At 44.9% G+C, this 27,299-nt stretch overlaps 2 protein-coding genes across 2 annotated transcripts in view; one reads left to right on the top strand and one right to left on the bottom strand.

Moving 5' to 3' along the window:
• LOC149340653 (cell surface glycoprotein MUC18-like) overlaps nt 1-11,780 on the top strand; it is a 90,345-nt gene extending 78,565 nt beyond the window's left edge. The window contains exons 9-12 of the mRNA XM_089551156.1: nt 4,132-4,159; nt 4,706-4,794; nt 6,028-6,125; nt 10,919-11,780. Coding sequence (XP_089407282.1) covers nt 4,132-4,159; nt 4,706-4,794; nt 6,028-6,125; nt 10,919-11,143 — 440 coding nt within the window. The 3' untranslated portion in view covers nt 11,144-11,780. The remainder of the gene's footprint in view (nt 1-4,131; nt 4,160-4,705; nt 4,795-6,027; nt 6,126-10,918) is intronic.
• LOC149340649 (uncharacterized) overlaps nt 1-27,299 on the bottom strand; it is a 449,066-nt gene that overhangs the window by 10,271 nt on the left and 411,496 nt on the right. The window lies entirely within an intron of this gene.

The following is a 27,299-nucleotide window of genomic DNA, read 5'->3' as shown; positions in this document are numbered from 1 at the left end:
TGAACTGATGATTGGTCGCGAGAGGTTGCTCGGGAGGAGAAATATGGGTCGCAGAAGCTCCACCGGTGGGAGCACCTGCCATCCCAGGGCAGTGGCGCATCGCTTAACCGCAGCACCACTGCGCCTGGAGTGGTATGAGGACTCCCATGGATCTATGAATGTAAAGTAGAGACTTGAAAGAATCATATTCTTAGGGGTAAGAAACAGACACAATACCCACAACAGACACAACACAGACGGACACAACAGTTTAGTAAAGTAGAGAATGACCAATATCGTATACATGGGCATTAATCCATTAACGGCATCGCATGAAGCGGTTAAGGCAGAGCTTAAGTGACCCCTCAAATTTTTGTTTATTTCGGCATCAGACCAAGCAAGCTAAAGGTAGATTTATGAACCACTGTGAGCCCCGCTGCACGCTGATAACAACTGTGGCTACACCATCCCTTGCACCCTGCGGCATGTGCTACTAGTTTATGCCATTGGAAGCGAAATTTAAATCGTTATGAAACTGGCTCACGCGCTTTGGCTAATTACTGCAGTGAATATTACGCCTGCTTTCTCATTTACCTAAACTGTTTGTTACAAGGGGCTTTCGTTGGTGGCTTATTCTTGCAAATGGCGAACATCTAACTTAAAGCCTCTTCAACAAAACGCATTAAATTTTAAATAATAATGTCTAAATATTTTGCTTCATGTCGGATACTGCGATATGGGCCTCGCAGTACAAGAGCCTCGCAGGTTTCAGCGTCCCTTCTTTGTTTGCACTGTATACAACTATAGCACTTATTTCTTTAAATGTTTTTGTGGTGCACTTGTGACGCACTTAATATTAAGCATAACAGGCCAGAAAACGAACAAAATCCGCGCCAGTTTTGCTAAATCGCAATCTCTATCAGTCGAATGAAGCGTGAACCCTGTTTTTTGGCAATAAATTTTTGTTTCGTCCCAAATTTTCTCTCCTTTTCGTTTTTTTTTTTCTGAGATGAGGTAACGGGAAAGAAACATGTACCACTGCAGATTGGTCTGAGTGCGTCTAGTGCTGTTGCAAAAGTACCTTATTCAGAAACTTGTAAGCTCTACTAAAATATTTGGATGAAATACTATTGAGCGCCCACAATTTTTCTATTCATGCGGCCCGCTTGCCAGGTTTGAAATTTTTATTCTTTCGCTATCTTCCACCTCATGGGCATAGGCGCAGGTTACCATGTTTCTGCTGTACTTCTTTTTCCATGCTGTTTACCCGTTACACCTGGACTGTGTTCGAGACATTCCGTTTTAGTGTTGCGCTGGTCTTCTTAAGCGAACTCACCTAGTTACTCCTGCTTCTTGCTGCGCTCATTCTTTTTTACCGTGTGCTAGCTGAGAGGTTCATTTTAACGTCTGCCAAGCGGAAGCCGCCTTCCTGTTTGAAGGCAGGCCGAGAAAGCTCGTTGACAGAATGAACTACTTCCGCCTGAGCAAGAGAAGAACAAAGAGAGATAAAATAAAAATGGCTCTTCGCATCTGACAACCAAATTTGCTCTAGCCGCGTTTTGTTTTGCGATTTTTCATTAAGTTTAGAGAAATTGCGTGTTTCGCCTCTTGGCTAACTTTATGTCGCTACGTTGTTTCAAGACAGGATTCCACCGCTCAATGCCGCCGGTGTTTTCTCCGGCGCTCCATACGTCAAGGCTTGGAACGAACAGCTCTAGACAAATTGAAACACGCGGGACTCCTCCGACTGCTCGGTCGACCGTTATGTGCCTTCATTAAATTCCGCAAACAGAGCTCTTTTTCTGTGAGTATTTGACCTTGTTTTAGCACTGCTTCCTCTTATGTTAGGGTCCTCGAAGCGAATTGATCGCATAGAAAACGAGCTGCTTCTTGCGCGGAACTTCACCTGTATTAGCCTAGACAGAATGAAAAATCTATGAGACAGTCTAAAGAAATAGAAGAAAGCCTTGTTCGTCCTTGCCTATTTATTTTCAAGAGCAGGGCTCTTTTCCCTTCAGGTTGACTGTATTGTTTAAATTTAGTGCTGATCGATTTTAGAATAACTGTGAAAACTAGCTGTCTCTCAAAAAAGGTCAAGTGAACACATATTTTTTTGTTTTGTATTGATGAGCGATGCCTAATAATGCATTGATGGCTACATTGTATAGCACTGGGTATGATACTGAGTAGGGTGATGCATAACTTTCTTGAATGTAGCTAAATTATATATCGCTTTGACCACGCGTATGCGTGCAACAGGGCGTATTTTAAGATATCTTGATAGTTACCTAATCATTTACATATCAAACGCTAATGTTTCGTCATGTAAAAGTGAAGCCTCCTGGAGCAGTTCTGCGATGATAAATACAACAAAAATTACCGACGATTACGTTACTTCCTAATGCGAAATTTGAGCGCAGCAAATAAGTTGTTTCACCTTTTCGATAGATTGAGGCAAAGAAATCGAGCAACACATGTATGCGCTATCACAGAATTTTTTTTTTTATTTTTCACACGTATTCGCAATTTCGGCTCGGGCGGTGCACATATACAGATCCGCCGCCACCGATCTGGCTCTCTGATTGCCACCGCACAGGGGTTGCATTGGAGCAGGAGCGAAGAAAGGAATTAAGTTCGAGCCGGCGCTTTGACAACCGGAGACTCGCAGGAAGAGGGGGGAGGGGGGCGGCGTGTACACCCAGCGGCAAACGATGGGGGCAGAAGCGCGCGCAGCAAGCGGACAACACGATAAAGGGAGGAGGGAAGAGATAGCAGCGACTGACTGATGCCGCTGACGCCGATAGCGCTGGGGGGATGAAAGGGGGGCGGAGCTGGTTACGAGGCCGACGCCGACGCGAAACCCAGGAACGGACGCCAAAGAGCTGCGCTCTAAAAATCTGGGGCGCTTTTCTTTCCCATGTTTGTTCTCCTCGTTTCGTGCGAGCTGCTGTAGAAAGAAATTTCATTAAACCAGCAACAAATACCCCTGAAAAATTAAATGAGCAGGAAATGCGACGGATTCTTGTAGTTGCTGGGGCAAACAGAAAGCCAGGCCTTGAAAGATGCATTAATTTGCTGCCTACAAATTAGGACATGGACCAAGCCTGTAAAGCACGAATAATTAAGCTAATATTGAGATGATGCTTGCATAAAATGCGTTCAAGAAATACCAATCGATTATTGGTTGCTCTCTATGCAAAAGCTGCAGAATCTGCACACGGACACCCAAGATAATAATGAGCTTTCTCATGTGCAAGTGCTCATAACCTGCTATGCGTCTATACCTTGACTCAAAAAATTTGCCTTGGGGTATTTATTTACTAGGCCACTTAGGTTTATCTGCACCCCTGCCACATTATGTTACATGTTTTTTATTTACCCACTGCTAACCCTCGACTCCCTCATGGGCTTACTGGCATGATGAGCTTATCGCTTCATCTTGCCAAGATATAAAAACTCCCACAGGGATTTCCTGCTCAGGACCACGACATAGGTATTAGAGCTGAAGGCTATTTACTTTTAGCGTAGATACTCAGCCTCAGAGGTGCATTAGGTCCTCCCACTGACACTTACGCGTAGAAGCGACCCTTACTAAATTTCAGCGAGTATATTACGTCAGGAGTTGAACGCCGATTATCGCAGCTGGCCTTATGTGTATGTATAAGCGTAGCTCACCAAATAAATGTCATTTGTTAGTTCAGTGCTCTGTTGTGTAATTTTCTTTTCTTCCCTTTGCTCTTTTCTTAGGCCGTGTGCCTTTGGCTGATTCAAGTCCATCGTGCAAAACCAACTCTCCCTAGTTCGGGCTCAAAGCTGGCTGCATCCTCTACTCTAAATGATTTTTTTTTTTTACACGAGGCAAAAGCACTGCTAAATGACCTTTTCCTCTGGTATTATAAAGTCTGAGTTCAAATAATCGTGCCTCTAGTTATGTAAATCACAAAAAATAAGCTCATCAAAAACCGCCAAAAGAGGGCAAGAAATATCTCTTGCTTCATGAAACACTTTGTATTCTCTTCAGTAAGTGTGCCCTCAAGACGGTAGTAAATGTATAGGATGGTGTCGATCCTGACAAGCAGAGCAGTGTAACGAAGAAGGAAAATATTGGATCTCACAGTTATGCTTCATGTCTTTTTTTCTCTTTTTATGCAGCGGAACCAATCAAAGGAGATGACGAACTGTGAGTAACTCTCTCTCTAGCTGAGTTAAATTTTCTCTAGAAAACGACTCAGAAATAAATATTTCGTAACAAACAAGAATAATTATGCATATGTATTAAATTTTAAAATTAATGTGCTGGTATTCACATTTTAAAATTTATATTATAGGGGAACTGAACTTTTTTCCTGATGCTATATTGCTAATGCAATAGAAGACTCTGTAAAAAATGTGTCGTCAGTCATAAAACTCGCCCGTTGGCTGCAGGGAACTGACATCAGCAGAATTGATAGTTCCCACTGACTGAAGGGAAATGTCACCAAAACAGAAGTGACAATTGTAAGTCCGTGTCGACGCCTTAAGACCACCTGCTAGGTTACCCTAAAAGATATCTGCTTTACAGGCCGATGTGTAGGTGTCCGCGAGCACCATAACGCATGAATCGCACATAAATCGATGTGCAGCCGTCAACAGCGTCTAGTGGTTTCGTACTGCCAATACGTAGTGTAATTAGGGTTCCTACGAATTTTTGTGGAGCGTTATTCTCTTGTCTTCTTTGGTCTTTTAGACAAATCGCACCCTTGCATCAGTACCCGGACGGCGTGCTGAAACTGCGTAGTCCTCAGAGTGAAGAGAAGTGCCCCGATGTCGTCCTTGGTAAGCTTTTTGTTGTAGACACTGCCGGTCACTTCGGCGCTTGCTTCGTTTGAAGCTGGGCGCTTATGAACTATTAATGTCAAAAAGCGCGAAGAAAACGAGAAAATGTAACCACTGCTTGGGTATAATGGCTAAAGGAGTGAAGAAGTGCGCAAGTGCAAGTATATTGTAGAGCGGGCACTTATGAGCACCACGTAGGAAGTAAGTATGGCAATAAAAAGAGTGCAACTGCTCAGCATATTGCCTATCTTGCTTAATATCGAACACAGGTGCGTGGTTGTTTTGAGAATCACCTACCACTCACTTCACAATCTCGGGTAAAAGAGAGTAAACTTGACACAATTATTCGTTGCCTGAAAACTAGAAAAGGAAAAATAAGATATGAAGCGGAAAGAGCACGATTCTTGCTTAACCACTTTAAACTTCATATCAAGAGCAGTTAGTGATGTTCAATCGGTATCGTTCTCTTACCAGTTGGCCTCGAAACAAATCCGGGACAAAATATAGCTAGTGAGCCTTAATCACTGCAATGTGTTTTGTTCTCGGCCCACATCGGTCGCTTAGGAGGGCATAGAGGACGTGGTGGCGCGTGCATCAAAATATTTCTGAGGAATTAAATCATAGCACTAAATCTAGTTCGCCAATCAGCCGTTAATGTTCGCTTAACTAACTGAAAAAAGCTGAGTTTTGATTATTTTAAACGACGTTTATGTATTGAGCAAGTTCATGTCTATATGCAACTCGAATTCAATTGCCTATCATTTCCTGGGAGCTACCACCATGCCTACCCAATGCAGAAACCTGCAGAAATGGCTGAAATAAATTGCACAAAGCTGGAAAATGCAATACATTCCTAGTTAAAAGTTATTTCCTAGATCATCCCTATAAAAAAAGTCGGTGGTTTCTGGGTGTTGGCACTTGAAAAGTGCACACCGGCCTCATTTTGTCATAGCTGTTTATGTGATCAAGTGCATGGGTAAATCAAATATTACGCTTATAAAAAACACTGAAGATATTATTCAAGCCAAATTTGATTGGACATTTGACATGATTAGCGCACGTACTTGGTTTAGTGCATCAAACAAGCTGAATTTTAACCGAAAAATATTCATTGCGTGTGAAAAGGTTGCTGCGTCAAATTATAGACCCGTCGTACTTTAAACCTTGAAAGCCATCACCCATGGATCAGCTTTCTTGTTGCTCTCTGTCCTTTGTTTTTTTGCTGCTGTTAAGATGTCAGCGGAAGCGAGGAGCGACTCAAAGAAGAAGAGGATCGGCCTTCGGAAGCCGTGCGGTGGAAAGGCTGGACGGAGGCTGAGCCTGAACACGAAGTACGTGGCTGTCGTTACGTCATCTTTCCCTCCTATTTTTTAGATGCGCCATAGTCTCTGAAGAAAATTAAGATACATGGACACAAGGGTAATTAAAATGAAAGACATGGCAAGATCCACCGTGTGCGGCCGGTTGAAACCACCTTAGGTCTGCATGTAAGCGTCTTGCATTGCTTAGTACGTCAGCAATTAAGAAAACACCGAATGAGATGTGTATTCATACCCGATGTCAAATTTTGGCCTCATATCACCTTGGAACTGGTACCCCTTGTTCTTTGTGGCGCCTCGTTTTCGAGGTGTCCTGTTCATCTGCGTCGGTATTGAAATATATTTTACCTTTTGCCAGTCTCTGCTCTTCTATGTCGTTAAATCATCAATGGTGCCATTGCCGATGAGATCGAGTAATCGTTGCTGTTGTGTATAACACGGAATATACAGGGAGCCACATAACCATTTATTCACGTGGATGACGCAAGGGACCGCAACTTCTAAACCCATTAAAACGACCCACGAAATTGATGTCGCTGCAAAGGAATGGATGAGCCCTTTCCAGAAGTATTCTCTGCTATACACCACGTTGCCCTGGCAAGACGGACGAAATAATGGTTTTGTTTCCGTGATGGTTTGCCAACAGCACCAGAATTTAAAATTCATCTTTTATTGACTAAAAAAAAACTTCGAGAGCTCTAAGAACAAAAAATGGATACTTGGAGCAAAAGCACTGAAAACCCGACGTCGTGCATATAAAGCCAGCAATGCTGGCTGCAGCCTCTCTCTGGGTGAGGGCGGTTCTCGTACGCTGTGAACAACTAATTTTCGCTGCCACGTTGCCTTTCTCGAGTGTAGAAAATTGAGCTCTTTCTTGACATCGTCAGTAGACGTAAGCATGAAATGCTCAGCAATAGCGGCGTAGCAGATTCTCGAGCCTGAACGATGTTGCAGTGCAAGGTCTTGTGTCACTCAAACATAACGTTCCGTTAGCAGCATAGTTCAGGCTGCATAGGGCGATACTATCACTCCGTACAGTGGGTTGCGTGTCGCGCGGGAGGATAATGCGAAGCCGAGTTCCCCCCGGACACGTGGACTACGCACTTTCACGGCGCTCTCAGATCGTTCACAGTCTCGAGGACTTTGAGCGAACAGATGCGTAGTCTAACACGCCGCGCACTGGTTCTCCCCACCATTAGACTAGGAAAACGCTGTTGTTGACGCATGCGCTGTTCTGGCGGCAGCGCTGCACGTAGGCATCAGGGGGCAAACGAGAAGTGTCGCAAGTACTCGTTCAGGTTCTATCTCCATGTTCTCCCTTCGAGTCGCCTTTGTTCCGGCGCTAAGGTCACCCGCGGCGTACCGTGAATGGGAGCTATAAACATTTCGTGCGTATCCACTGAGCATGTAACCTTGCTGTAGTTTCGACAACATTCCACATGTTACGAAATGATCCACCTCTTCGCATCTATGATCCTGCAAATAAAGCCATGTTCTCACAGGCATAAGCAAAAATAGGGGGCAGTTGTCCACTACGTGGAAAGCATTCCCCGTTAAAATGTCCTTTTCACTTTAATCACGATGTCTGAGGCTAATTTCGGCGCAGAGTTGTTGTATCATTGATGCGGTGTAGATAGTGTGATGGTGCCAAAGTCATTTTTCGATGCAGATAGTTAATCTCAGTCTTAAACACAGCCATGAGAGAGCCTTCTTTTGAGATTCGGTATCAATGTTAAATCTTTCTCCGCGCTTCTTTAAAGAGGAAGACCAGATAAGATTTTAAAAAATGAACAAAATGAAAATGGTGGTCAAATGTTTAGGGGAATCCCCCAAGGTGGAGTAAATTTGTAATAAGGGAGTAATTACTCATTGGCATCTACCCAAGCGTAGCCATACGGCTACAAAGGAAAGCTATAGAGCTTTCCCAGAAACTTCGTAGTTAAAGAAAAATTCGTCCTGGTCCGGGGCTCGAACCCGGGACCACCGCTTCACCGGAGCAGTCGCTCTACCAACTGAGCTAACCGGGACGGCAAGCTTATGGTAGGGCGAGAGCGAATTGATCAATAACTCGAAGTGGGAACAGTGTTGGTCAAATGTTTAGGGGAATCCCCCAAGGTGGAGTAAATTTGTAATAAGGGAGTAATTACTCATTGGCATCTACCCAAGCGTAGCCATACGGCTACAGAGGAAAGCTATACAGCTTTCTCAGAAACTTCGTAGTTAAAGAAAAATTCGTCCTGGTCCGGGGTTCGAACCCGGGACCACCGCTTCACCGGAGCAGTCACTCTACCAACTGAGCTAACCGGGACGGATGGCTACGCTTGGGTAGATGCCAATGAGTAATTACTCCCTTATTACAAATTTACTCCACCTTGGGGGATTCCCCTAAACATTTGACCAACACTGTTCCCACTTCGAGTTATTGATCAATTCGCTCTCGCCCTACCATAATCTTGCCGTCCCGGTTAGCTCAGTTGGTAGAGCGACTGCTCCGGTGAAGCGGTGGTCCCGGGTTCGAACCCCGGACCAGGACGAATTTTTCTTTAACTACGAAGTTTCTGAGAAAGCTGTATAGCTTTCCTTTGTAGCCGTATGGCTACGTTTGGGTAGATGCCAATGAGTATTTACTACCTTATTAAAAATGAAAATGCTGCTCCATGAGCGAGGAGCCACGTAACGTTCAGTTGCATGTCTCTCCACCAACGTCCAACAGGCTCAATGTGGTATAGGTACACAATCATCGGCCCGCCGAAAGGAATTTAAAACAAAATAAAATCTAAAATCTGAAGAATGCGATACAAATGAAACAAGGAGGGTAGGAATTCGACTCTTATATTAAACTAGGGTCTCTGCCTTTCCCTCTACTGTCTTTAGGCAGTGCAACACTAAGAAAAAAACTAAGAATAAAACATTGGCTTAGAACTCAAGAGTAGCAAAATGCGTAAGCCAAGCAAGTAAAACAACGAAAAACACTAATGGCGTCGTGTCCAGTCGTAGGAGGCATTTAGTGAAAGGGTACACCATCTGCATTCCGAAAGTCGGGACACGGCTTCCTTCTGAAGGGGCGAACTGCTGATAAAGGCAGAAAGCTTGTGAGGTTCTGTTTACAAATATACCGGCTAGAACTGGGACGGATTTTCATTTCATAAGTGAAGGAAAAAGAATGAAATGGACTGTATTGACTTACACAAGAAAAACATTAATGATAAATGATCAACAAACATAAGCAAAAGAAAGATTTTCTTTGGCTTACGCGGAAGACAAAGGATATGAAAAGTAAAATGAAGAACGCAAAAACTTCCGCGTTAAGATGTTTTATCAAAATATAAAAAAAGCTAGCTTATGCTCCTCGATGTCTGCATTGATCACCAAAAAGAAAAAAAAGCAAACTTCGTGTTTCCTTCGACATCAGGTGCATGCACAGCGGATGCGAGAAACAAATATATGACAATATTATCGCAATACAGAGTAGACAAAATTACTTTCATACTGTTCAAAAAAGAAGATTATTCGAACCGTTCTCTGCATTTGTAACTTGCGTTAAGCTTCAATATGTTGCTGGGAACAAGAAAACCACGTGTGCAGCGAAACCACGAGTACCTCCCCGAGATAGCCGCCTACATTTCCTGCGAAGTCAAGGGATTGAGCGGGAACAGGAAAGAAGTTACACAGGCATGCGTATGTGTCGCAAAATAGAGCAAAGAACTGTGAATTGAAGACCTAGGTAACGTGATGGTTCTAATTAAATGACTACGCCCTCCCTACGAGGTCCTGTTTAGGACGAGATTCCAGCGATGAGTGGCAACATGGTGCATGATGTAAGATCGCAAAACATTACAATAGGTGCAATGCTACAACATAGAGCAACGTGTTATATACACTTATATGCATATACACCCAGGATGAAGAATGTCCCACCGTGCCCCTGGAATGTCATGAAATGTCATGGTTTCACGATGTTTAACGTCCCTAAGTGGCTCAGACTATGAGAAACGATGTAGTGGAGGGCTCCGGAAAACTTCGACCATCTGGGGTTCCTTAACGTGCACTGACATCACACTGTACACGAGTCCCTACCATTTAGCCTCCATAGAAATGCGACCGCCGTAGCTAGGGTGGAACCCACGTCTTTCGGGTCAGCTAGCAGCCGAGCACCATTACCCCTGAGCCAACGCGGCGGCCATTCCCATATACGGCCATATTCTTGGATGATGATTATAAGTACCAGTACTTAGACACCGCCACTTTGGCTCAGTGATTATGGTGCTCGGCTCTGACCCGAAAGATGCGCGTTCGATCCCGGCCGGGGCGGTCGAATTTCGCTGGAGGCAAAATTCTGATGTGATGTCAGTGCATGTTAAAGAACCCAAGGTGGCCGAAATTATTCCGCAGCCCTCCACTACGGCGTCTCTCATATCCTGAGTCACTTTGAGACGTTAAACTCCCATGAGCGAAACAAAACCAGGATTTTGACGCTTTTTTGCTATTTCCTGCTTATCTTCGTGAATAGGAAACCGAAAATAAGAAGTACAGAGAGGAAGGGGAATTTAACACCAATGCTTGCTTATTGCTTGACATTTTCATGCGGGTCTTTCTAATGCAATATCATTAGCAGCTTCGTCGCCAAAAAAATTGTCGTAGGTCATAACATTTACTCATTCGCTGGAGGAAAATGACATCAGCAGACCGGAAGTGACGTGATGTCTCGTGAAGACATGAACAGCTTCTAATTATATCGCATTGCCATCAAATTATGTAATTAGCTGTCCCTGCGAATTCTATTTTGATTCATTTTCTTTTTGCAGAAAGCGGGGCTCGGGAGACCTCCAATGCAGGAGTACCAGGCCAAGAACGGCGGCCAGACGCGCGCAAAGCACACCGAACAAGCGACGGCCGTCGTGTCTACCGCGACTGCTGCTGCACCTCCCGTCGCGGTCACTCCGTCGCTGTGCCCGGAGACGCTCACTGACGAGGTGTCAGAATGCGTGGTGGTGCCGCCTCCGCTCAAGTACCGTCAGACCATCGTCTGAGAGGACAGCTTCAGTGCCGCTTGATTGCGAGAGGAGAGAAGCAAATGCTCTGTGAACCACGTGCCTGTGGAAACCGTGCCGAAGACAAATGCGGGAAACGAAACTATGGTTGTGCTGGGCTTCTCAGCGCTCGACAATTGTTCACAACACTGAACCACTCCCTTCTCAAGGATATGCTATGATGCGTGACTGAAAACGCAGCTGATATCGCGTGGTTCGTCCGTTGATGTGGGCCTAGACGTAGCAAGAGGATTCACAGTTTGTGGTTTACGGACTATCGCGTGCATTATTTCTCAAGAGTTCCTCATGATTCCTCATGAGCATAATTCCTCATGAGGCAAGGAGTGCTATTGGGGAAGGGCTATGAGAATATTCGTGTTCTGTGCCATACGTTATTCTTTAAGGTGCACATTAAAAGTGAAATGGGCGGGAGGCATACGTGTCTTCGCGACATCCGCCCCACTATGTCTACGGTGATGCGGTATTGGTGGATAGATGTGACAGTAACGGGGAGTAGGTGTTAGATTTACACCTGCTTATTCTATAAGCCATGAGCTGGCTCTGACTAACGAGTCTGGCTCCAGCACCTTTCAGATGCGCTTATCCTGATGAGCCCAAGTGATCTCAGAATAGGCCATTTTTTGTGTCTCGTCAAAGAGGTTCGTCTTGCGGATTTTGATTGGGCTGCCATCTACGCCCATTCCCCCCCCCCCCCCTCCCCTCCCTATCTCCCTTGGAGATGACAGCTTTTGCGCTTATTCGCTTCGCGATACATGTGATACTTACTGCAAATAGGCGAACATTCACATCAAGACAAGCTGGGAAGCCCAGAAAGCATTCAAAGGGGGCTGCTATCTTCTTCCCATAGGTAGAGTGCGGAGAAGTTTGGCCTTTAGCTGGGGCGGTGGCGCCCAACAAAAATATCTTAACGCACAGGAACCGGTGCTGGCGTCACTGCTGAATGGGTATTCTGAGTACAAGGAATTCAGAATAAATATTTTAGTGATAGTCTTGTGGCCCAATAATTATTTAAATTGAACATTCTTAATGTGAGTAGGTGATTCAAAATAAGTCAAAATTAGAAGCATAGTGAGGACTGCCAATGGATATTAAAGTGTAATGGAATGAAAGGAAGGAATTTTTTAGGGTAAAAATGGTGTTCCTGGTACCGAAGAAACTCTAGTTAACGATATTTTAACTCCTGACAAAGAAGGAACTTTACTTGTTGGGGCATGTTATTTGAGAAGAAAAATATTAGCCTTGTTGGCTCAAGAAAGAAGACGTGAGTGCAGTGGAAATCTCTCTCATGGCGGCAAGGGGCCAGGTAAAAATAAATATGAGCAAAACTGCTGAGATAAGGTGACCACAGCGTAGCGATGGAAAGTGTTAATTCAAGAAGTAGGCAAGACACTTCCCTCCTGCAGCAAATGTTACCAGACCAATAACAATGATGCCAGGAAGACAATGACGTATACAGAAAGCGTGGAGCTCCTTCGATAGGGAAAAATACCGAAGAGCAGGGCTCAACAGCGGCCAAAGAGAATTCAGCCTAAGCTGTTCGTTTGTCTTTATTTGGAATAATGAGAGCCAGAAACAAAGCATGGTGGTGCAAGGCGTTGGTGGGTGGTGGCGGTGATGGTGGGTATTGAGGTACTTGTTTCGCAAAGTGGGTGGCTTCATGGGCTCTGTTACATGTTCCCTTTGTAGTGAGACTTAATGCATGGGATGGTCTTGGCTCAGTCCTAGAGAGACATGCCAAAAATAACAGTGCTGTATATACGGCGTTTCTTTTGAGATAACTGCTATCATTCAAGGTTCACTCAACATCACGTACATTTCTGTTGCAAGTATCATACAGGCAACAACCTCAATTCAACGCAGTTTCAAACCATAGAGCCTTATGAAGGGAAAAATGCAGCTTCATGAGATTGTGGTTTCGTGTCGTGATTGCAGAGATATTTAATAGCTTGTCACGAAACATAGGCAATTTTCTAAACCGTGTTCACTGTAATTCTTAGCCATCAGCAGCAAACACGAATCAGCACCTTCGTCAGGGCCTGCTTTTCAGAGCAAGCAGTGACGCTTCTTTGCTTATGTGTCATGAAATACTCAACCTTACTATTCATTTAAAGCATGTGTTGCGACTTTAAAACTATCTAGGCCGCTTCGTGCACGCCAAAACACTAGCAGAGCTGAAGAACAAAGTTTCCGACTCACAGATGGATCACTTTTCAAGGTTCTCTCGCTCTAAAGGCTGCAGAACGGCAAAACACTGTTCTTACCGTGCGATGCTTCTACAGTTCCAAAAGTTTAATAGATGCCCAACCTCAAAGCTCCAAGGTTGTTTTCTACGCACGCAAAATATTTTAGGCAGTTTGAAGGAGAAGCTTACAGGATCTGCATAGGGTGTGAGCCCTTGAAGCATCATTCAAGACCGGTCATTAGGGTTACATTCTATTCTTTCTTCTTTACTTCTGAGAATAAGTGAAAACACGCTAAAATAGCTCGGGCAAGTATCAACAAAGCACCGGGAAAATAATTAGGGGCTAAGCATTCCTCAACTATAGGCGACCGTCTTTTGAATATTATAGTATTTTTACGGCACTTTAAGACATATTTAATACGCGATTTATTGTGCAGTAATGCGCGAGGAAAAATGAAAAAGCTTTCAGGAATTGTTGGCGAGAATTGGCCTCAGGATTTCTGAAATTCTTTTTGTGTTGAAATTTTCTTGCACCACCGGGTGTACCCAGACATACCTGACAATGTAGCCGCTAATATCTGTAGTGCGAAGAATGCCCTTAAGACGCGTTTGCACGCGCAATAATGAAGAGGTGATCCGCTCCCTGAAATATAAAGAACTTGCGGTGTAGAGGTGGTAGTAATCACAGAATCCGTAGCTGCTGACTACAGCAGCAATAAACGGTGAGATGTTTCAAATCTTCGAGGATACCTGCTCTCCTAGCAGGCAGCTGTAAAGAAAAAAAATCTTTTTATGAGCAAGTAACATCACCTGTTTGATAAAATTCCACGTCGGACTTCTCGGCTTCGCTCCGACATTTCATAGTTCAAACAAAACGTTCAGAAAACCGCACCCACTGTACAGACAGCTGTGTTGTGGAAGAAATATTTGACGCTTTTCTTCATCATCGGCCACCTTGCCGCTGTGCGAGGGACTGTGATAACTTATGATGACAAGCGGCCGTGAGGACGTCCCATGTGAAGTGTGTGTTGCTGATTCACCCGACGCCGGACTGGAAACTGACATTACGCTGTCAGAATTCGTGTTTTGTTCTTCCCGCGAGTGTGTTCTGTCTAGTTATTGAATATCTCTGTCACGTTAGAAATAAACTTCAAATTTCTTCTTGTTTCCTAAACCTGTCTTTCCTCATAACTCTGCCAACCTGAACAGATTTATCTTGAGTTAACAGATTTCACATTGCCACACTCAGTCTAAAGATGTGCGCCTGGATTAAGAACACATCATCGTTTTCGGTAAACTTTTGGCTGTTGGTATACAACACATGGTGGTCTCCATAGCTAGAAGAAGAGTAGTGAAGCAATGAGAGTGATCCCGTTCTTCAGTTGAGGCCGAACACAGAAAATTCTTCCCTCGCGCGTCGGAGCTAACTTCTCAACTTAAAACAGATCACGAAGTGCAATCATTACTCCTATAGGATGGTGTTCTGGTGCTGCCCCTGGTAGCTTGACAGAAGAGATTTTGCGTGAGTACTTTTTTGAATGAATTCTCCCGGAGTGTTTGGTCCTTGTGTATGACCAAGGCCTTGAATATATGAAACGCCATGTTAAATAAAAAAAAAATATTTGTTCACTTCCTTTGCAAACAGCCCGTAACAAATACACGAAGCCTGGTTCTAAGAGTACGAATAACACTGTGAAGCACTAAATCTCGAGCAATGCGTGCTGCACGAGGAGAAATCAAGTTTCTTCGGGAAAATCGTCTTTTATAAACATGTGTTGGCGCAATACAAACGCTGTATTTCGGTGTTAAATTTACATTAGGAGCAGACTGATCATCTCGCCTCTAGATGTGAACGCCAGGGTGCAGGAAGCAGATGAAGAAAATCAGGAATTTGTCTTCTTACATTTGAAATATCTGGTTCATTTACGCATTTATAACAGGTGACACACCAGATAAGCCCACGAAACCAATAAAAAACAGTGTAATCATTTTAAAAGCACACTTTTCCCCAACCATCATAAGGCGGTTTGAAAAAAGAGGCCATGACTGGTGCTTATGAAAAAAATCTAATATTGTAGATACAAAACCACTATAAAATACGTAGAATGACGTTGTAATTTAGTTGGATTACAGTGTGCAAGGTTGGCTTACATGTGCACTAACTTTTCCATCAGGGTTAAAAAAGGATACACAGCCTGCAGGATGATTTGCTCTGAATTCTTAACAAGTATCTAGGATTTCGAAAAGTGCACAGCTTTATATGATTAGCAGATCAATGTAAATGACGGTTCGTGTACCGTTTTGACTCCGAAGTGCTTGTTATTTTGTTTTTGTATTGATGTTAAATCCCATGGGCACAATACCACCAGTAGGACCATCTCGTGTTCCGTGCGGTTTTTCGTCCATATTGTTTGGTTTGATTTGGTTTATGGGGTTTAACGTCCCAAAGCGACTAAGGCTATGAGGGACGCCGTAGTGGAGGGCTCCGGAAATTTCGACCACCTGGGGTTCTTTAACGTGCACTGACATCGCACAGTACACGGGCCTCGAATTTCTCCTCCAAAGAAATTCAACCGCCGCGGCCGGGATCGAACCCGCGTCTTTCGGGACAGCAGCCGAGCACCATAGCCACTGAGCCACCGCGGCGGCTCGTCCATATTGTGAGTTACAACAGGCCTACAGCTATAGTCTGCCAAATTAGATTGCACTTTAAAATGAACAAAATTCACTGAAGCGTACGGGCACCGTTCCTAATAGTTACTGCATAAATCCGGCCCCACATTTAAATTTGTTAAATCCGTTGAGACTTGTCCCTCAGAACAATAAAAAAAACATTTTTACTGACGTTTTCATCGCCTAAATATTAGCTCTCCAAAATTGATAACGCCTTCCAATTAGTTTAAGCACATCATAGAGCATACAAACCTCAATACACAAGTAAAATACGGCGAAAAACAAAAACCTTTCGAGAAGTGTTTCCAGAATAACTGTGCATTTACCGCTAGGTGCTTTCGTTGCGTTCCCTAGCATAAAGCAAACTTGACCCTGTGTTGGGAAACATGACGACCTGAGCAGCTTATGCACCACAAAACGCAACTGAACTAAACTAAACACAAAGAAATCTTAAGCTTCTCATTTTTGCAACGCGTGCCTCGGAAACATTTTTGTCATGTTCCCATAATGGCGAACTTATGAAATGCACCTTCAGTGAAGGAGCACAAATTCGTGATTGAAATATTCCCGGCGCTTTATGGAGGTCAGAACAGTCCAATAACCAGCTTGGCGTATAGTATTACGGCCTTCACGAGCAAGGCTTAATGAAACATGTCTCAGTATCATGCGCTCCTTACTCATTACAAATCTAAACTATAAAGCGCAGCCTTGCGCTGTGTGACCTCGGCAACCGCACTGCTCAGGCGGCGCTGAAGTCGCTCGACGTGTTGTCGAAAAACTGCTGCCATCAGCCACTTGGGCCGCTACAAACGCGAGACCCCATTTTGAACCACAACAGGGGCGAGTTTTGCGAAACTTCCTTGCCTACATACTTTCTCTCGACACATTCCAGATAGCTGAATCACGCCACATGTGGCTTCGGCAGAGCGCGGCAGCTCATGCCTACAAGTGCAGGCAGGTGGCGTGGCAAAGTAGCACGGGTGCACAAAAAAAAATGCATGCTCAATTTGCTAGGCTTTGTTACGGCACAGCGACTAACATGGTAAGTTTCTGCGAAGGTTATGAGTCTCACGGTCACGTCTAGGCGTAGCCAGCCCAGCGCACAAGGCTGCGCGGTACGCGGGCTTTACCGGCCGCATTATTTTCTTGGTCCAGGTGCGAGCGAGTGCAAGCAGCGGCAACTATGGTGCGCATGACCGGCTGGTTCTTCGCTCTGTGTGATGCACATGTTCATGATCGCGACGCAAGTGGCCCACCAGGGCGGTGACGCAGCCCGCAAACATCATAGTTCCGGCGGCCCGGAACTTGCCGCCTAGACGGCCTTGGGTAATTCCTGGTGGGAGCGGCGTCCATCCAAGACCTGAAGCGATGCTACGCTGGCTGTTGGCATCGAGAAGGAGAATGGAGCGATACATATCGTGAGGGGCTGCTTCTCCCCGTAGCCCCATCATAATGCACTTTGATCTGCGTTTGAGGTAGCGTTGTTCGAACAGCCACTAATATCTAGCCCTACAGGGCAGTCTTAAGAGCAAAAAAAATATAAGAAAGCTAGCTTTAATACAAGCGTTGCGTCACGGTAGCCGAAGCGCCATAATGTGTATTCAGTTGTTTTCCAACATTCATTTTGTGGGGTCTTTGAGAGCTCTGTGTGGGACTGGATTAAATCGGAGTTTTAAGCTCAACTGGCGGGACCTTGATTACCGTACCCCATTAGTCAAAAGGCTTGATCTCTAAGCTTTTGTTCATTCTCCGGCTGGAGGAGAAATAGTAGGCTAATAGTGATCCTCTACGACCAATTTATGTAAAACTTACCTAAAAGAAAGGACTTGTTCTGTGGTGTTTCAGCAATGCAGTAGTGACAGTTTTGCATCCTACATACAGTTAGAAAAAAAACAAGCCGCTCGCAAGACCTGATACATTGCTGTGGTAAGGTCTTTGCCCGCTCTTTCGGCTGCATTCAAGTTCAGTGATTAAGAATAAACAGGATCACTGCACATGTCTGGAGGCTGCGATTGCGGTTTAATACATCACAGATTGGCCGCCGCAGAAAATTGCAGTTGGAACGAAACCGCCTTGCTCTACGTAACCAATCAGGATGGCAAAAATTGATGAGCTCCTGTGATATGTCAGAGGTAGCGTGTAGGCTGTTCTCTCCCGAAAAGTTTTGGACTCACCGGTAACAAAATTTCCTGATCGATCAAATCAATTCCCTGATGACGTAATCAGGGCCACTTACACCAACTGATCAATCTGAGAGCACCACAAAATTCCCTAATTGTTCGACAGAGGTCGCGCGACCTTTTGACGTCATCACAAGCTTCTCACTGTGAAAGGTGCCAACCTGCTCTCCGAACGGGGGCAGCCTGCCATCTGCCCACTGTGGTGCTGCACATGAGCCTTACGGGAACTTCGGAAGAGCAACCTGGGTCTCACAAACCCCATCGGTGGCCCTGTTTGAAACCGCCACCTGCCAGAGCATTGACGTACCACTGCGCCAGTTGTGGTATGAGGATTCCCCGCGATGTAGGATTGTGATTGAGAGAGTCATGACGTCAGCAACTCCGCGCGACAACTATTAAACCAATCATAGTGCACTCACAAAGTTTAAAAACGCGAGGGCCCTCAAAAATTTGGAATTTGGCCTTCCCCAGAAAATAGATTAAGGTGAATTAGAGCGTCAGATTGGCATAATTCAGTATCATAATCCGACAGAAAGTACACGTACATTTTAGAAGGTGATGACTCCAACATACCATATAAGGGCAAAGGAGCCGGTTTCAAACAGAGTTTCGGCGGGAGAAAGTCGCAAGAACTTTAGGCGCTCGTGGTAGCCACCATAGCAGGCAACTTAGAGGCTATCGCATTTTCTCCTAGCAGACATCCAAGCTTTTATTATTATATATACTTCGTTATTTGTTCTAGTTTCTAAAGTTTGACGGTGCTCCGTGACCCATTTCTGGAAGTCAGTGTATCCACTGGAAATGCGACGGCTTGCAAAACGCACAATGAATAGCACGGTCGTCTACAACACAAGCGCTACGCCATTCGCACACCTTCCGCGTTATTCTCGCGATGCCTGAAGACAAAGCCTGGGGTGTAAAATTGTGCCTCAGGTGGCGCATAGTAGTATAACGCTCGTAAAGCCCATTTACAACGAGCTGCAGCTTATGGTAACGTTTTGCCTTAACTGCGCTTGTTTGCGTCAGCGTAGTAATGTAATCCGTACTCTAAAGAAAACTCGGAGCGTTATTCCTTTGCAGTATAAGGTCTTAATTTCGAAACTGGTCCGACACGGTGATCACTTCTGGTGTTATTAGCGTGCCATCTTCCGGAATGTTTTGCAGTCGTGGGAACTTTCACGCGGTGATTGCAGGCGCCATCCAACCGTTACACGGGAGAAAAGCCTCACTTAGGTCACCGGTCTGCAAGGCTGCATCGAAGATGTATTCCGAAGCTGTATGCTTCCTGCAGCCACCTTACAGTTTGCAAAGGCAGTTTCCTTTTACGACGGTTCAGCATGGTGCTCACCAAGCAGTATGTTTTCCTCTATCGGCCTGGAATTTATTTTTAGGTTGCCCAATAGCTCCTCAAGAAAGGCACAAATCCTTCACAAGTAAATATTGGCAGCACTTTCTGGCCTCATGCTTAGAATTCCAATGAAGCTAAACACAGATTCTGCCGTTCATCAAATTGCGTAACGCCACGTGAACCACCAAAAGTTTATCCATACACTTATATGGGACGACAGGAGGAGAAAGGAGAGCTCTGAATCCAACCTTTTGCTCCCAAGAATTGCTTTTCGCTTTATTTCGTGGAAAAAAAGGCGACAGCTTTTACGACGAAACCCTTTCAAGCGACGCTAGAAACGGTGGATAGGCTGCCGCTGACTGGTTGGGGGCTGCATTACTGTTGCGACTCGTAACTCTTCCGCTGTGGAGTCCTAGTCACTGCAGCACGTAGTTATATTGCGCAGTAGTGCTGAATCAGGCATTCTTCTCGACAGCCGTTGCCATTTACTGCTTCGGTGCTAGAAAGCTGTACGTGGGGAGTGTGACGAAATACAGAGCCGCAAAGTTGTTTCTGCGCAACAGTGCACGCTAGATATGCTAGCGAAGTAGATTACTTTGTCGCAGGGGTTCACGAGGAAATGCGTACTTTGAACACAGCAAATGTCTCTATTTTGGGATATTGTCCCCAAAAAAGAGAATCAATGCGAATTATTCTCAATGCAGGCCAGCTGTTTCCACAGGAACCGCAGAGTCGGAGTGGTGTCGATCGGAACAGGTCAGATTGGTGTCGGCATACCGTCTCTGTTAAGATTTTCTCACGCCTCCAGTCACTCGATGTGGTGACTCTGGCTTTCGGCTGCTGATACCAAGGTCGCGGGCTTGGCACCTATCAGGGCGGCTGTATTCCGATGGAGGCGAAATACAAAAGCGCGCGTGTGCTGGGCGATATCAGTGCATGTTAAAGAACCATAGGTAATCTAAACTAATCCGGATCCTTCCACTGCGGCGTCCCTCATTGCCCATGTGTCGACTTGGGAGTTTAAAGCATCGAGCCACAACGGATCTTCAACCTGAACTGCGATCTTCCAGGAACACGAGAACACCTCGGATGAATTACGACGCAGTTCTTAGTCTCAACCCATATTCTTGTGTTATTCAGACCAAACAAGGAAGTGCACATTTAGCAACTCAAAAAGCATGCATTGGACACAGCTCTGGATGATTTGAACCATTAGGATCTTTACTTGGACATTTTTCTATCTGTGTCCTTCCACTCCCTTCACGTGCAGTCCCCATCAAAGTATACAGCCTGAAGGGTTCACGTATAAGGTGTTTAGCGGAGCTTCACTTCACTTCACTTCACTTTATTACCTTAAAGACCCGCGGTTAGGGGGTATTACATAAGGGGTGGGTACAGATAAAATCGAACTTTATGTACAAATATGCTATTCGTTAAATATGGCAGTTATACAATTCAAAAATGAGGATGGACAGGTGGTTGCAGCGACGACGTGTGGAAGGCCGTTCCAGACTTTGGCTGAGCGAGGAAAGAATGATGCAGCAAACGTTGTGGTATGAGTCTGTGGACGGGAAACTTGCAGGGGATTACCAAGGCGGAGTGAAATGCGTGCTGGAGGGCTAATCTAGGATGGAATACGCAATGAGCTGTAAAAAACTTCTGAATAAACACATACTGGCGATGCGACGACGACAGCCAAGGTTTGTACGGCTCAATTCCGCTTTTAAAGATGATATGCTGATATCATATGAATAACATGAATGAATGAATCTAGTGGCTCGGTTCTGTAGCGATTCTAGTGATGTTAACAAATAGATTTAGTTAGGGCTCCAAATGGGGGATGCATATTCTAAATTTGTTCGAACGAGGGACTTGTAGGCAAGAAGCTTAACGTTTGGCGGTGCATGGCGCAAATGATGTTTCAGGAAACCAAGGGTTTTGTTAGCTGATGATAGAACGTTATTGACATGAGCATTCCAGGTTAGATCTTGGCTTAAGGTTACACCCAAGTATTTATAGGAGTTGGTTAGTTCTACTGCGACGCCAGAGATTAGGTAAGGGAATAAAAGGGGCTTGAGTTTGCGGTGAAATGACGTGTTCGCATTTATTGGGGTTAAGCTCCATTAGCCACTGGCTGCACCAGTTTTCTATACAGGTTAGGTCGTTTTGAAGTGCTAGCTGATCGGATGGGTTATTAATTGTGCGGTAGACGACGCAGTCATCGGCAAACATGTGGATGTTAGAGGAAGCATGCATGGGTAAATCGTTGATATATATAAGAGAAGGGGACCAAGCACTGAGCCTTGAGGAACGCCTGATGTGTCTGGGAGTGAGTTAGAGGATTGGTTATTAACATAGACAAACTGGGAGCGACCTGTTAAAAATTGTTTTAGCCATTGTAAAACATTAATGTGTAAATTTAACAGAGAAAGTTTTAGTAGTAAGCGTTTATGAGGTACCTTGTCAAATGCTTTAGCAAAGTCCAGAAAGATTGCGTCGGTTTGAAGGTTAGAATCAAGATTTATATGCAGATCATGAACGAAAATGGCTAATTGTGTTTCGCAGGAGAAACCCTTACGAAATCCATGCTGAGATTGATGGAACAAATGGTTCGAGTGAAGAAAATGCATTATTTGCGAAAAAATTACATGCTCCATAATTTTGCATGGCACACTAGTCAAAGACATGGGACGATAGTTAAGAGATGATTCTTTGTTACCTGATTTGAACACTGGAAAGACCTTCCCCACTTTCCAGTCGCTAGGTATGTTACCTGTGTGAAGTGATTGCGCAAACAATAAAGATAAGTATGCTGCAGAAACGTGCCGAGTACTTTTAACAGCTTCGAGGTTATTTCATCAATACCTGCTGAGGATGATATTTTAATATTTTCGATAATACAGGTGATTCCATGCGCAGAAAGTGTGGGTAAAGGCATTGGAGATATTGAAAATGCAGTTGTATCAGGCAGTGGCGTGTCAGTTTCGTCAGTAAAAACAGATGCGAATGCAGTATTAATTATGTTTGCGCATTCAACGTCGCTGGCCTCTTGTCCAAGTGCGTTAGTAAGAGTGATAATGCGTGTCTGCTGGGGGTTTAGTACTTGCCAGAATTTTCGCGGATTGTTGATTAAGACCTTTGGCAGATCTACATCAAAAATTTGCGCGTTTAGCGTTTCGAATGGATTGTAAATACACGTGCTCAGCCTCGTAATACTTATTCCAAGCGCATGCGCTTGGGTTGACTTTTGCTGCTCGGAATAGCCGTTTTTTCTTGTTTTCGAGAGTTTTTATTGACTTCGAGAACCATGGCTTATGACGATTGGCACAAAATGTTATGGCGGGAATAAATTCAGACGCAAGTTCTAATACTTGCCCCACCGCGGTGGCTGAGTGGTTACGGCGCTCGGCTGCTGGCCCGAAAGACGCGGGTTCGATCCCGGCCGCGGCGGCTGAATTTCGATGGAGGCGACATTCTAGAGGCACGTGTACTGTGCGATGTCAGTGCACGTTAAAGAACCCCAGGTGGTCGAAATTTCCGGAGCCCTTCACTACGGTGTCCCCCATAGTCATAGTTGCTTTGGGACGTTAAATCCCAATAAACTAACCAAACCTAATATTTTTGTTTTGAAAGTTTGCCAGTTATCTTGAACAGATCGGTCTTGAAAGCCCGTTTCGAAAATTGAAAAAAAAAAAATTATGCAGTTGGTTGTTTATCGCCTCGTAATTACCTCTATCGTACAAGCGGATCGTTTTTTGATAAGTTTGGCGCAATTCGGTGGCAAAGGTGAAGGTGGCATGTAAAACTTTGTGATCGCTAATTTCGCGGAGGTAAGTAAGAAATGATAAACTTTCAGGGCGATTAGTCAATATCAAGTCCAGAATGTTAAAATATTTATGTGTAATTTTCGAAACGGGCTTTCAAGACCAATCTGTTCAAGATAACTGGCAAACTTTGAAAACAAAAATATTAGAACTTGCGTCTGAATTTGTTACTAATTGGGTGAGGTTAAAGTTTAGACACACATCAATGAAATTCGTTATTTCTGTGTTGCCTGTTGATGTTATGTTCTGCCTGTTAATGCTAGGGTAGTTTAAATAGCCAAAGAGAAGGATGCATGCGTTAAGGTACTTAGTATCAAGTTGGTTTGGGCAACAACCAAGGCTATTCAGAAAATTTGGGTTATTGCAGGGAGGTCGATAGCAGAAACCTAGTGTGATTAACTGGGGGGCGGAACGACAAATTACCCACAATATGTCAAGCTCCGAATCGATGTTAATAATAGAACAGGGCGACTGTTGGTTGCATAGAACATCTAGCAGTTCAAAACTTGGGAGGATTGAGCACTTGGAGCCATTTATCGTTCGAGCGATTATCGTCGCTGAGTCATAGCCAGGCACGCTGAAGGACTCCCAAGGAAACCCCTTTGGCTCTATGCTTTTGAGGTGGTATACGTCTCTTCTCATGCAGGGTTTGAAAGGTCCACCATGAGTAACACAGGTACCGAGCCTTTCCTTCATTAATAACATCCTCCTCCATCTTTCACGTATTCAAAACTGCTCAATTTTGAGAACCATTTCTTTGAACTGCCGGAAAGAGAAACGCTTACCACGCTTAGCGTTCTCTTTCAATTCAATAGTGAACTTACACGGAGCCCCCGCCTGTAGAGTGTGCCAAGAAACGGGAGACAACCGCTGACATGGCTCGAAACAAACCGCTCGCTACGACGAAATGTTTCGACGGGCACCGGCGGCCTGGTTTACAACTCCGCGCAACGTGAACGCACTTTCTAAACGCGATTCGCAACTTCGCATTTCCCATTCACAGTGCGCGCTGACAGGCGTCTACGGGCAAACTTCTATTGCAAGCGCTTTTTCTGGTGCCAACCGGTGCCGGTGAAAAAGCGTATCAGGCTTTTGCACTGGCGTGGCCTGGGTAGTTTTGTGTTACCGCCGCATTTTTCTGGAGCTTGGTTTATTCCAACCCCATTTCTTACTTTCACTTTTGCACGGCAGGACGAGGAACTCTGTCTTTCCTTTCGATCAATACTGTGTTTGTAATCCATCTCTGTGTATCGCCCCCGTGCTCGGTTCCGCAAGCTGGGTCTAGGATGTGCGGAGTCTGGTAGATGCCAGGCCGGCTCGCGTCTAGGCGACTGCGTTCGCTCACATCAGACGCAGGGAATGCGCCAGGCAACGAGCGTTTGGAGAGCTTCGGCACGTCGAGAATCCAGTGAGCCGGGAACAGTCGTTTATTAGGCTCAACTTCGGCGGGGAATGGCTTCGCCCGCCGTCCTGATGCGCGCTGGTGCAGGCGGGAAGGATCAACTTCGCGCATGCTACACCTTACATGTAAGACCCGGATCCTGGGTCGAGAAAGAGCATGCAGGTTGCAGGTTTATGTTTAGATTGGGATTTAAAGGCTTCTTAGTTTCGTTTTTGCCTAGCCAGGGGAGCGAACCCTACCCGGCTTTTTGCGAGTTCGTCTGAAACGCAGTGATTTTTGATCCTCAGCGCGATGCTTGGAAAGCCAACGGTAGCGTTTCGCTGGATATTTGCGAGGAGAAGGCTTTTTATAAAAACCTTGGGGATAAGTGCAAAAAGCGCTTTTGTTCAGGGAAGCTCTTGGAGGTGGATGAAAGATGTCGTACGTACACGTCATGTCTTCTGCCTACGACGGCGCAGCCGTGGGCAGCTGTCGTTAGTCATTCAGACCACGTGCTTCGTCTCTGAGAAGAAACGTAACAAAATCCACAATACGAGATTAAAAAAATTAAAGTTAGTGATGATACAAGGAAAAAATGCATTCCGTCTCGGTGGCTCAATGAACGTAAAACGAGGAGAAAAGGTTTGTGTGAAATTACCACCATTTTTCCAAGGATGTAGCTTGCGTACCTGTTATAATGCGCATGCACGCTCCCACAGATCGTGATTGCAGCGGTCGATCGTGATAGATAGCGCTAAGCGTCAAGGCGGGTATAAAACGCCAATCTTGACAACTTCAGCATCGCTTGGACCTCATGCGCTGGCTGAGGGCGCCCCCGCTCCGCTACGCAGAGTGCAACCAATGGTGATATGGAGCAGTTTTCGTCAGTTTCTCCTGCGGAACGAGCTCGAATGTAGTTGCGAGACGTGAGAGTAGCGTACTGTTTTGGAATATCAGGCAAATTGGGAACACAGACGTTTTTTTAAAGGAAACTGAGGACATATTTAAGTTCGTCTGTAATGATGGACTGCGAAATTCTAACGACATAGAAATCACCTTCACTGGAAACAGAGTTTATATTAGTTAGAAAAAGCTTTAAAAAAAAACTAAGCAGAGGTGTCCCCTTCGCCAGCAAATTTAGCAAGTAGACTGCGTGTGCCAACACCGAATTTCAGCGCGGATCGCATGCTACACCTCTATCCACTTCAAAACGGCGCCAAAGAGTCCTCGGTGCGGACGTCAAGGGTTTGACGTCTCAGGAGCGCTTCGTCGAGGCTAGAACTACGGCAAGAGCTGACCGACGACACTGATCGTCCTACATATATAGGACGTACAGTGTCCGTTCGTTTCTTCTTGCCAAGGCAGGCGCGCACATACACACAGTGTCCACTGTGCAAAGGTCCTTTCATCCTCCCGCCGAGACAAGAACGGCCATTGGTCAAGTGGGGAAAGAGTTTTCCAGAAGGTTCGAGTTACTTCTCTTCGAACCAGCGCCGCCACGCAGGAGCCAAGTGGAGATGCCATCACACAGCACGCTCCAAGGTCACCGCGCATCATTCTCCGCACATGGTTCTCGAACTGTCTAAGGCGCGCGTGGGCGAGATTCCTTCTGCACCGGCGTTCCAAATGTGCGCCTATTTTTGTTGCAAAGTCGCCTCATATTCGTAAGCAGACACGACTGAATTGCCGCGTGCCGTAAGACACTAGCAGACTGCAAAGTGAACCGTTTCTTAAAGTTGTTAAGCGCCACGTGTAGGCTCGATCGAAACACTAGAGCACGAAGCCCCTTCAAGAGTGTTTGTTAAAATGAGGGAAAAATCGTAAATTTCTTAAGAATTACTGGACAAATGGCACGTCGTGTTATTGATACCCTCTCGCCATCGTGAGTGACTGCACTGGCTGAAATGTGGCCGCTCTTCTGCGTACGCAAAAATAACGAGGTGTGCAAACCAAGTATTTATTTATGTGTTCAAAAATGAATTATTTTAGGTGCCTTAGCACTGCATATATTCTTTAGTTTATTACGCGACTTTCAAAAATGACATCGGCATTATCTACGACAAGAGAGTTAGGCTGCCGATTTATTTATTTTATTTATACATACTGCAGCGCAATTATATGCGCTATGGCAGGAGTGGGAAAAACAAAAAGCAAAATACTAAAGGTAACAAAATACAACAAAATGTACAAAGTGAGCACAATAAAGTTCAAAACACACAAAAAGTAACAAACAAGAAAGGAACTGTTAATGGCACGGTAGGAATATTCAGATAGTATGTGTCTTCCATGGCAGTTATAAAACTTTGAACTGGAGATGAACGAATGGATCCAGGTAGAGAATTCCAGGCTTCTATTAAACGGGGAAAAAACTGAATTTGAACAAATTAGTACGTGCAAAATACGGTATTAAATTTAGCTCGTGATGACTTCTTGTAGATGATAATGGAGCAAAGTTAATGTAGTGGTTAACTGAGAGCCTTACCGAGGAATTGACAATACAATGTAAGAATTTTAGTGATTCGACCTGAACCCGCAAGAGAACATGGG

The sequence above is a fragment of the Amblyomma mixtum genome, chromosome 6 (genome assembly GCF_055824585.1).
Source record: "Amblyomma mixtum isolate Tamu chromosome 6, ASM5582458v1, whole genome shotgun sequence".
In the NCBI taxonomy this organism is placed as follows: Eukaryota; Metazoa; Arthropoda; class Arachnida; order Ixodida; family Ixodidae; genus Amblyomma; species Amblyomma mixtum.
Note: the sequence above shows the minus strand (reverse complement) of the source record. Positions and strands in the feature narration are given on the sequence as shown.